The sequence below is a fragment of the Lissotriton vulgaris genome, chromosome 12 (genome assembly GCF_964263255.1).
Source record: "Lissotriton vulgaris chromosome 12, aLisVul1.2, whole genome shotgun sequence".
Lineage (NCBI taxonomy): Eukaryota > Metazoa > Chordata > Amphibia > Caudata > Salamandridae > Lissotriton > Lissotriton vulgaris.
Window position 1 is genome coordinate 8,528,014 of NC_141700.1, and position 12,338 is coordinate 8,540,351.

Consider the following 12,338-nt stretch of genomic DNA (forward strand, 5'->3'; position numbering starts at 1 on the left):
GCATTCAAGACTGAGGGGCTTGGACAGCATGGAGGGCGCCAGCATTCAAGACTTAGGGGCCTAGACAACAGCATGGAGGGCGCCAGCATTCAAGACTGAGGGGCTTGGACAGCATGGAGGGCGCCAGCATTCAAGACTTAGGGGCCTAGACAACAGCATGGAGGGCGCCAGCATTCAAGACTGAGGGGCTTGGACAGCATGGAGGGCGCCAGCATTCAAGACTTAGGGGCCTAGACAACAGCATGGAGGGCGCCAGCATTCAAGACTGAGGGGCTTGGACAGCATGGAGGGCGCCAGCATTCAAGACTGAGGGGCTTGGACAGCATGGAGGGCGCCAACATTCAAGACTGAGGGGCTTAGACAACAGCATGGAGGGCGCCAGCATTCAAGACTGAGGGGCTTGGACAGCATGGAGGGCGCCAGCATTCAAGACTGAGGGGCCTAGACAACAGCATGGAGGGCCCTCAAGGTTGAGATTAAGGATTGAGGACTCCGAAGGCAGCACAGTGAGCTCTGGGGGTCCGGATCATGGCTCAATGAGAAGGATTAAGGACTCCCGCTCTGGATTGAGGGTCTTAGAAGGTATGACCTCTCAGGCTCATCTAAATGAAGGTGATATCTGCTGCTCAGAATAGGGGTGCTCCTTGGGCAGTAGGAACAGGGGTGGGAGCACACCGCTCCACCTCCCAGCAAGCTTCGCTCCTGGCATTGTGGTGAATGCAGTCTCAGTTACTTGCTTGCTTCAAGAGTGTTCGAGTGTTTCGCCACAGTTGGCGCAGATAGCGCTGATCTCTAGACACGTGTTTCTGGTTCTTTAACCGTTATCAGTAGAGATTACAGTCTTTCAAATTTGGGGTATGCTGAGTAGGCTGTCAACATCTTTCTCAGGTCAGGTACCTCCTTGGGCAGTAGTTCACGCTCTCAAGCTGATTAGCTGGAGATCCAGCTTTTCATCACGAAGAGATTGCAGAAGCATGCAGTTGAATGTTTTAGAGTACAGCATGGGAGGCCCTCCCGGTCTGGTTTGAGGACCTGGAGGGCAGCATGGAGGGCTCACATACCCTCGGACCTCTAGGAATGAGGTGTCAGAAGCAGAGCGGTGGTCATAGGAGCTAAACGCCTCTTATGAACCAGAGAACAGAGAGGCTCGGACGCAGATCAAGTGAGTTCCAGGTTTGTGACTTTATGGAGTGTAGACCCAGAGGCCGTGAAGGGACAGGGCTGAGGATTCACAGGTCGCAAGAGTTCCATACGGTTGATGTCATCCAGGAATTAGGGGACAATCGGCTCATCCACCATCAGTCTACAAATGCCAGTTATGCGTTGGAGGACAGAGAGATCCAGTGAGTAGATAAGAGCCCGCCTGTAGAAATGTGTGCACTGAAGTTGTTGCAGGGACCGTGGGACTCATAACCATGTTTGAGCGTCCTGGCGTCATGGGACAGACATGGTCTCACTGGCTGGAGCCCTCCGATCATATGGAGTTCAATTGTCCAGTTATGGTCCCTGTAGCACATATAGCCAGTATATTAAATGCTTACATATTTATTTTGTGTTGTTTCCTCCTACCTCTTGATAGCTTCCTGCTATGACCAGCTTTCCCGACTTCCAGAAGGAGGTTCAGGGCCTGACGCAACGCAACGCCAGCACTTCACAAGGAGTGTTTGAAGCTGTCTCTCGGATTGTCTGTGGCCCTCAGGGCTCTGGTGGGCTTAAGATACCATCACTGAACTGGTACGAAGACAACGACATCAAGGCCTTCTTGAACCGGAGCGGCACAGAGAATCAGGAGACATTGCAGGACAACTCCACAGGTGAGGGGAGCTGGGCCCTGGGTTAAAGGTTCTGTTTCAGAAAGCGGGTGGTGGAGAAATAGCTGAACTGGCCACTCAGGGAGGAGTGACCGAGGCTAAGCTTTTTGGCGCACAAGCTGGACCAAAAACAGAACTGGTGGCATAAGAACAGTTTATGTTTTTATGGAAAACACTTTAACTTTGGGGAATTTGAGTTTGTAGTGTTGGGTCTAGGCGCTCAGTTGAACCAGTGCTCCGACAGGGCTTTGCTCTGAGCCCCTTCAGTTGAGCCACTCTTCTTCCTTGACCTGCTCAAGACTCCTCAGTGCTCATGAACGCTGCTCTGCGTGATTCACTTGTTAATACTATGCATGCCCGAGGTTGAACGAAGTGTGTTGGCGGCTGGGAGTTGTGCCCCATTAATAATGCATTTTGATTTTCTTTAGGTCTGGGAGATATCCAAACTAGTTAGCAGGAGATGAAAGGCTTTGTAAGCCTCTGCCAGGCAGTGGCCCTTGTTTGCCTTAGTACAGAAATATGTGAGGCACCTGCACATTTTCACTTCTAGCCACAATTCTGTTGTCGCTGCACTGTGTACATTCCCACAATAGTTTCCTTTTCTTTACTTCTGCAATGCTTGCTTCTCCTCGGAGAGATCTATGCTCAAGGCTGTGCCGGACACCTGGTCTCAGCATCCGGCTTCAAGGAGCAACGTTCATTCAGATGAGACGAGAGCTTCATCAAGGTCTCCCACGAAGGAAGCCTGCCTTCTAGTCCCTGAGTCTTCTGCATGTTAAGGCACTTGAAGTTTTTAGTGCTGTTAGAAGATGTTTGACCTTTAAAGGGAGGAAGGATTCCAACCACCCCACTTCCATTCCAAAGTACCACATAGAAGGTGGCACGAAAACAGACAATAAAAGCTCTCATTTGATGATAACTCCCAGAAATCTTGGCACTACTGAAGAGAATGAATCCAATACAGAGAAAATACAGCACGCAGTGTCCCTTTAACATATCCTCTGAGCTCAGCAAGAGGGAAAACAATCGGTCAGTGTTCACCACTAGGTGTGAGTGGGAGAAGCCTTCTTAGCAGGCAGAGCGAAAGTGGGAGCGTTAATAAGCACTCTGTCTATCTGGACTCGGATTATATTCATGTATCAGGCTCCTGCCGAAGCTCTGCAGAGTCCTCAAGGGGGAGAAATGCTGCTTCTTGATAGAAATAATAGATGCCCCTCTCCCCCCCACTGGTCCATCCTGGTGTCCTTGAGATTTGGCTGTGTGACTTCCTGACCTGTCAGTCACATCTTCTGTCTTAGGATCCCAGTGCTGACACGTGGGAGTAATAAACCCGTTCATGGCATACTTGCCTTAAAATGTTCTTGTGTTCTTGGTCATCTGGTTCTGAGACCACATCAAGCGAAGAGCCGGCTAGGCTGATCTCTGGTGGACTTCCCGTCAGTGCTTCGAAACGAGTCCATCCCACCAGTTGTCCAGGACGAGCAGAGAGGTAAGACGCAGAGGGACAGTTGTGGTGCTCTGTTTAGATTTATCTGCCACCTTTGACACGGGCACCGTCCGAAAAGGTGGTAACAACATTATTATTTCTTCAACTTAGAATTCTGTAGAAAACCCTACCATGGCTACCTTGGTCTGCGCAGGCCGCAGTAGCAAGGACTTGCATGCTTCCGCCTAGACTCCGGAAATGCACTGTGTCTTGGAATGAATAGTACTGAAGAAGCTCAGTGGCTTTCAACTGATCCAGCATTTCATTGTCCTGTTCTGCACACAACTCAAACATGGGGCAGTATTGCTGAGGGTCCTTGCTGTTTCTCTTGGTTACCTCTTCAATAAGGGATTCAATCTAAAGTGCTATGTGTAATACATTTGGAAATGTATGACTCCTACGCTCTGCTTTTGGATAATATTTTTTCTATTTCCTTCCTTTTCAGAACCCTGCAATCTCCAGCTAGTCGCTCCAGGGTTTAGAAAGGCCTGATAGGGTGCTGGCTACTTGAGAGTTGTGCTGCCTTCTCTATGAGGCGCTCTCTCTTTCAGGCTGTGTTTTACCCCAAAACACTCAGCATTTCAGGCCCTGAAAATTTATTCATACTGCTGAGGATTTTCTTTCTATTTCTCTTCAGACTATTCTGATGACTTTGCTATAACGTACAGAAGCCTTTAGGTGCCAGTGAACTTTATATACCCCTTCATCAGCCTTCAATCACTCATCTCTCTCACTCTCTGTAGTTCTAGCTCCCAGATTATTCTAGTGCAAACAAAGTACTGGTAGAACTATTGCCACCCTGGCAAACCTACCAGCAGGCCTATGGAATCTCCTCCATAAGTTCATCATTCTTGCCCATCCAAGTGGGCACAACTCCCAAAATGTGATTGGTGAATTCAGTCTTTAGGCATTACTTGGGGACCTTACTCTTGGGTAGAGTCGGTGATGCCAGAGCAACTCCTAACTTTGCAAAGTTTTCTGAGGGGCAACTTAAACAAGCACATTGAAGCAGTTGCCCACCCGATGAGCCATTTTTGCATCAACACCACCATAAACTCCACCTCATCCACCTCCACCCTCACCATTTATAGTATCTCTGCGCTTACCCCATACCTCTGCCCAGAGCCTGGCTGAAGTTCAAGCAGCCATTACTGCTTCCTGTCACCCTGCCTTAAAATACCTCGAGGCAGCTGCGGCGCTGCGGGAATCAATCCCCAGAGCCCTAGGGCTTGACATGCGCCTTCAGTCCCAGCCACGCTCGCCCCATGGTCACCTGCTATGGGAATCCATTGCTTGTTGCTGAAGTTATCAATACTTTGGTATTTTCCTTTTATTCATTGGATTGAGATGTTTAGAAGATGCTTAATTCTGTGATGTGGGCGATGCAGTTTGTAATGTCTTTACCCCAAACTGTGGCAAGAGATTACCAGCGCTTACACACAGCCAGAAGGCGCACTCCTTCTGTCAGGCTGTATGGTGCCGGATACCACAATCAGCCCGAGGTTGTGCCTTTGTATCACCTAACCCCGCACAGATGCCTCCGCGCCCCGGTCACCTTGAGTGGTGTTCTGCGAACCGAACCGTGTGGAGAGCCAGACGTGAAGAGTTCTGGCAGGACTGCTCAATTCAACCCTGGGAATAGTTAAATCAATCAGGGAGATTGTAGGCACGCTACTCACCCGTGCAGGGTCTCAAGGTGCCGAGGGGATGGGTGGGGTGGGTGGGGGGGGGGGGTTGTACTAGCAGTTCCGCGTTAGTCGAATCTTGAGCTTCTTCCTTTGTTTGCCAAATGGATCCCATGAGTTCCATGAAGGGGGATGAATACGCCTTGTGCTTTACCTTTGCAAGATGGTGGTCTATGCATAGAATGCTATCTGAGCTTCCTGATGCAAGAATAAGTAGAGTCTATACTGTGAAGTCAGTTCCTTTTTGAAGCATATAGTAGTCATTTTGAATGGATGAGTGTGTTCCCTTTGTTAACTCATTTTACGCTGCTTTCATTGTATTATTGATACTACTTCTACCCCTGATTTTTTTATTTCACATCTACTGGATTCTACTTATGTATTATCTCAATTGGCTCTTTGTTCTTTCCTACTTGCAGGGCTACTTTGGTGCCTTGCTAATCGCTTCAATGATTTTTTGTTTATCCTTTCTGTTTTTTTTTCTTCCTATCTGGGACCCTCTTAAGGAGACACTTGTCACACACATTGCAGGGTGATGCTGTGGCTTCAGAGGAGTCGCCCGTTCTTCAGGCAGTCATGAAAGTGTCTAAACAGACCATCGGAGCATCTAGTCTTGACACAGCTGTCCCTTCCCTACTCACATTTTCCTTTTAACATTTAATACCTCGCTATTCTCTTAGTTGAGCAATTGGCATCCGTCCAAACATGTACTTAGTAATTTAATTTTGATGATTAGCGGGTGGAAGCTGTAGATTTTGAAGTCGGGGGGATGAAATGTTATAAGATTGCTGAACTCTCACTTGCCTTGTTCGCAGCTCCTCACTGTAAAGAGATCATCAGAACCCTGGAGTCCAACCCCTTATCTCGGATCATCTGGAGGGGGATAAAACCACTCTTCCTGGGGAGAATCCTCTATACCCCGATCACGCCGGTCACCGAGAGAATCATGGCTGAGGTGAGGCGTCCATCCACACACCCTCCGTGGTCACACTACCTTGCAGTTATGATAGTGTCTGTCACTTCAGGATTGGTCAATTAACAATGTCAGTGACATTGAGGAAGTATCATGTTTGGATGCACGTGTGCATTCAGGGCGAGAGGACGCGATGCTGCAGGACGGGCAGCGCAGGCTGTGCCCATCGGTCATCCTGCACCTCACAGAGTCAGTTAGGAATGCCCACCCTGGGACAACCCTGGCCAAGGAGAGGAGGAATGTTCACTGTATCCCTCCAGGTCCCTGAAGATCTGAATGATCTCCGCGGGCCTCCCCTGGTGAAGGAAGGGAGAAGGTATTCATTCTGTGCGGCTCCATGTCCGCGAAGACCAGTGGTGGTCACCCTGGTGCACCCCAGGCCATGCCGGGGAAGTGATGTATGTTCTCACACACTCCATGTTCGTGATAGTCGTATGTGATCATCGTAGGCCACTATAGGTCCATGACAAGCAGCATCAGCCACCGAGAACCACACGGCCACAGAATGCAGTTTAGGGCATCTTTGTCTACCTGGCCTGGTGGCGGCAGACCTGCTGTTGATCTCTTTCACGTCATCAGACGCTGGGATGGCCTTTTTAGACCATACTGGAGTATGATATAGCAAGGTATCCCATAAGGTATGTGGAGCCACATTCAGGAAATGAGGTTGTGGCCCATCCTTCCCAGGATTCCCTGTGCCAGTGTACCCGAAGAGGCCAACACACATCTCATGAGAGGCGTGAACCTGTGCATGAGCCGTCTGTGGCCTGTCGGGGTCAGTAACCCTGCAGCAACGCTGTGCCTGGTCCACAAACTCACCAAAGTCCCTCGAGCTAGGGGAGGTCCCATGAGGTTCACAAGCTGTCAAATAAAAACTTTGGACCACATAAACTCTGCTTCATCTCCTTATTCTCTTCTCCTTTAGGTGAATCGCACGTTCCAGGAGCTGGCGCTGCTGCGGGAAGTGAAGGATGCCTGGGCAGAGATCGGGGGTCAGATCCAGGCCTGGATGACAAGTAGCCGGGAGATCGTCTTACTTACAGTCAGTGTCTGTGTAGCCATTTCTTATTTGGCAAGATTGTAGTGGGTGTGCAGAAAGGATTCCTCTACAGGGCCTTCACACACATGATTCAACCGGAATATGTATTCATAAGAATGTGGGAGGGTTCGAAGGACGGGTTCGTCCCCTTCAAACCCTCCCACGTGCTTATGGTGCCTTTGAACATGTGAGTCTTATAACAACTGCAATTTGTGTCAATGTCATGTGATGGAGTGTGTAGAAAGAGTAAACCTGCATGCATGTGTACAAGCAACTAGCCATGGTGCGTCTGTAAATAGGCTCTTGACTGATGCAAGGTGTAGGCGGCAGCGGCAGGAAGGTTCAGGTGGGTTGATGGGGGTTCACTGAGGCAGCGGGGTAAACCTTCTTTTGAAGGAACCTCTGCAACAAACGTGTATTCCAATTTTTCATTTCCACCTTGGAGAAAAGGAAACTTTCTACAGGCCGACATCAGTACAGCTGTGCGCAAAGGATCTCTGTTATGAGTGACTTGACAGACTTTTACAGGGTGAGGGTGCAAGTAAGCAGGTGCTCGCCAGGTAAATAAGCTGTATCCCTCGCCTGCAGTCACTTCCACCACCCTCTGTCACCTTGTAGCTTCAGTTGAAATGCAATCCAAAAATTCCCTGTACCCAGGATATGAGTTAGCAATTGTCTTGTGGGCATGAGAAAAAAAAAAAAAACTCCTCTAGAATATTCTATAATAAAATTCTAGGTATACCTCTTCGTAATTCTCTAAGTAGGTATTGTATTGTCTCTAATGCCCCGCTCTCCTAAGCAAACACATTACTTGTAAATACTAGTGAAAAAAGAGGGGGGTTCACTGTGTATTCAACTCGGCGCGACCAATATAGTCAGCCCTAAGTAGGACTATACCAACATCCACACTTACACAATTCGTACCAGAAAAAAAGTTGTGGCGGAGAGGAAGGCACCTCACAGGCGAACACCCTCGGGGCAAATATTGTGCCCCTTTCTCATCATAGGTGGCCGTTCCTATTTCCAGAATTTGTGAATCAAGTGAAAAAAAGGAAAAGGGTAAAGAAAAAGTGCAGAGAAAAGGAGCTTCAGAGCATAGCTCCTAACAGAGTGATAGTAAAATCAACAGTCAGACCTCTTGAACCACTTTATTACTAACTGAGGTCTAGGCTGCTGAGTTAAAAAGGCTGGTAGCTTATTGTCGCTTACCACTACCTGCAACCGACATGTTTCACTGCCCGTAAGAAATTATGGCAGATTCTTCAGGTTTAACACTCTGTTGCTGCACCCACATCAAAACATCTTTAAAACTGGAAGCTGCCGAGTTGAAAAAACAAACATAAAATAATTTTAGGACCCATTCTGAACCTTAGCATTATTAATGTTTGGATTCTTAAATCCAAAACAATGTCCTCCACCAGTTTATTTTGATTAGAATAAAGTAGAACTTTACCCTGGATCAGCTATGCTCGATCGTACCAGCTGAAGAGGCAGATCTCCGCCTTACTGTTGGTTGTCGTATCAACCTAAAAAAATCATTTAAGGACAATAGGTATAAAACTAGCTATAAGACTAGCATGCCCTTAGTAACTAATTTCAGTACTGTCCTGTTATCACTTCGCCGGAGACAATGTATTTCAAACAAGATATCTATTGTTTCAGTCAGATCCGATTGTGTGTAAAGAAAAAATGTGAGATGTATCCCACTAAACCCATTTCAAGCGTTTACTGTGGCTACTGGGTTTTGGTCCCGGCTGGTAGCTAAACAAGATTTCCCAATTGTGAACATGTAATATAAATGCCTTCTTATATCAATCTCGCGTCTCAAAATCGTTCATTTACTTAAAGGAAAATCCTCACTCATCACATATGATGTTGCAGCCCATTAAAAAAATTCCATCACAGTTGCCATCGTGAAAGATATTGACAACCACGGAGGAAGCCGCTGTGCCGCTAAACTAAATAACACCGCCCACGGGTCCCCTCCTCACCATACAGGTTTTGAAATCGCGCCGTAAATCATCCCAGGAACAATTTCGGGATTGAAAGCGCGCAATTTAAATGCTCCGTGTAGACGCCTGAAAACACACAACCCCCGGTCACGTGATCGTGAACACCTCGTCACGTGCAGCGGTGTAGCGTGTAGTCATCCAAACAGAGGTGGAAAGCCGACCAATACGGGGGCCATTTTAACGTGGTGGAATCAACACAACCATGTACATATTATGCCCTAAATATTACAAACTCACGGTGTTTGGTTTACAACCCGGAGTGTTAAGTGTTATTGAAAAAAGGTTTTGATCGCATTCATCTCTGATTAAATGGTGAATATAATTTTATCAACGGTTAACTAGATCGAATTATTAACCGAGAATTCACTATTTTTTGTTTTTATAATAATGAGCAAAGGAGGGGGGAAATATACCAGGCTCTGCCACTCTCGAGTATTAAATCTGGATGGAATACATAGATGTTTAATAATACAGTGCAAAGTCGGTAAAACGGATGGAAATGACCAACTAATGCGGGGGCCATTTTAAAGTGGCAAAGTCATTGACACTTTAGAGTTCAATTTTGATGGGGTACATTTAATGTTTACTGTGCTTTCACAGAAGATCCAGAGAGGGGATTCCAATCAAAAAGATATAAACCCTATCCCTTACTGTTGGGATGTACACAGTGATTGATTGCCTCACCCAGTAGCATTGTATAGTTGTTGATGTTCTAACAATTAATGTACTATCAACAAAGGAAAGGGTGGTATACTCTCAAATGGGTTCAAATGTTCCCCCTACTAAGGCTATGTGATGGAGCACAACATGGTTGTTCGTGCCTGTCACTCATAAAGCTGAGGACACAACCGACAGCGTGGGTAGAAACAAACGATGATGGTAAATGAACTATTTAACTTTGTTCCACTCGATAATTTCATTCAAGCCATGCTTGTCACTGCCCTCTCTGAAGATCCATTTCGCTTCCTTAGTGATCAAGATTGATTCGGCATTTGTAGGGTTGCCCCTCACTGTCTCCAACACTGTCCATGTGAAAGTGTGTTTTTCTTGATGACAATGTTGGACCAGTTTGGTTGTGAGCTTTCCTGCCCTAATGGTACTAAGATGTTCCTGTATACGGACTTTTACTTTTCTCGTAGTGAGTCCGATGTATTGTAGGCCACAACTGCACAGTAAACGATAAACCACATTGGTGGTATTACAGTTACTGAACTGGTTAAGAAACCATTCTTTCCCTGTGGATAAAATGACACTGCTGCAACTCTTGGTCAACGGACATACAGAACATGTTCTGCACGGGTAGTGTCCCTTTGGTATTGTTGTGGAGTCATTTCTCATAGGTACCCGATCCCGGGTATGCACAAGCCTGTCCTTAAGGTCACCTGACCGTTTAAAAGCAAATCTGGGAGGAGGCATGGAAAAATCCTTGTTACTTAGTAAGTCCCAGTGTTTTCTAATAGATTGCCTAATCTTGGTAGCCATAGGTTCATAAGTCATAACCACTGGGAGGCAGTCCTTTTTCTCTTTGGTACTGTGCTCAAGTAAGGCACTGCGGGGAGTATTGAGAGCCCTCTTCCTTGCGTTCCTAACAACTTTGTGGGGATAGTTCCATTGTTCTAATCTCTCGATAAGGTCACCAGATTGCTCAACAAATGCTTCGGTTTCGGTGCAATTTCTTCGGTATCTAAGAAATTGGCCCACCGGGAGGTTATCCCGAAGGGCCCTGGGATGGTACGAGTTGTACAGTAGGAGTGAATTTCTGTCTGTGAGTTTTTGATGCACTCGTGTGCTCAGAGTTCCATTTCCATTGGCCTCTATGTCCAGATCTAGATAAGTCGCTTTTGTGCGGCTATAGGACCAAGTGAATTTCAAACTCTGATCTTGTGAGTTTAACCAGGTGAAAAACTCAAGTAATGACTCCTCTGAGCCAGACCAAATGCAGAGCACATCGTCTATATATCTCTTCCAGAGACAGATCTGACTCTGGAACGGGTTGGTATCCGGATAGACGATGTGCTCCTCAAACTGGCCAACGTATATACAAGCCAAGCTGGGGGCCATAGTGGCCCCCATCGAAGTGCCAGAGGTCTGCAGGTAGAGCTGATTTTTATACATGAAATAGTTGCGGGTCAAGGCCACCTCGACACATTCCATGACAAATGACTGCGGAACATCATAGAACCATTCGAGTTCCCCCAGGGCGCGCGCTGCTGCCACCAGCGTAGCGTCCTGGGGGATACTCGTGTACAGGGACTCAACGTCAATGGTTGCTAACCATTGCACTTCTGGATCATAAGGTACATTCTCCAAGATGTTCAAAACATCAGTAGTATCCTTTATAAAGGAAGGTTGATTAACCACTGCTTCACGTAGGAAGAAATCTGCGTACTGTGAGAGAGGCTCAAAAATAGATTGTATCCCCGACACTATAGGCCTACCAGGTGGTGGACGGGTGGGCTTGTGTATCTTTGGTAAGATATATAGTGCCGGGGTCCTGGGGGTGTCATTAACCAGGAACTCTGCCTCTTTCACCGAAATCCATCTGTTAGTTTTAGCTCTGCTTACCATTTCCTGAATAAGTTTTGATAGTTCATCAGCGGGGTCTTTGTTTAGAGGGCGGTAGTTAGCGCGTACACTTAGCAGTCGTTGTATCTCTGCGTCATAATCCTTAGTGTTTAGTACAACAACTGCACCCCCTTTGTCTGCTGATTTTATAGTTAACAGACTGTTCTGTTCCAATGACCTTACTGCTTTCCAATCATCTGTAGTCATATTCGTTTGTCTAGAATGTTCCTGGGATTTTTCGAATGTTTCAATATCACGTAGAACCCTTTCCTCAAAGACAGCCACCTCTGGACCTATTGTGGCCACATCTGACCAATTTGCCCCGAGGGTGTTCGCCCGTGAGGTGCCTTCCTCTCCGCCACAACTTTTTTTCTGGTACAAATTGTGTACGTGTGGATGGTGGTATAGTCCTACTTAGGACTGACTATATTGGTCGCGCCGAGTTGAATACACAGTGAACCCCCCTCTTTTTAGGTTTTGCCTCGCGAAAAGATGCGCTCTGCGCATCTTTTTTGCGCAGGCAAAAACCTAATGAGAACTGTAGTGTGGGTTTGGGTCGGCCCTCGTCATTCATTGGCTGGCTCCATAAATGGAGCCTAGCCATTGGACGAGGGGCCTGTCCGTCAATGCCGGAGGAGACACGGGGGCGTTCCCGAGATTCTTTGGCTTTTGGCTACGTCAGCCGAAAGCCTCTTCTCGGGAACGCCCCCGAATCTGGTCCGGGATTGAGGGCACCCGCCGGGAAAGGGCATGAAGGTCAAACCAAG

General features: G+C 47.3%; 1 protein-coding gene across 1 annotated transcript in view; it reads left to right on the forward strand.

Moving 5' to 3' along the window:
- The window catches only part of ABCA7 (ATP binding cassette subfamily A member 7), a 219,895-nt gene that overhangs the window by 39,971 nt on the left and 167,586 nt on the right, over positions 1-12,338 (forward strand). The window contains 3 exon segments of the mRNA XM_086946714.1: positions 1,580-1,814; positions 5,798-5,937; positions 6,881-6,997. Of these exon segments, the coding sequence (XP_086802840.1) occupies positions 1,580-1,814; positions 5,798-5,937; positions 6,881-6,997 (492 nt within the window).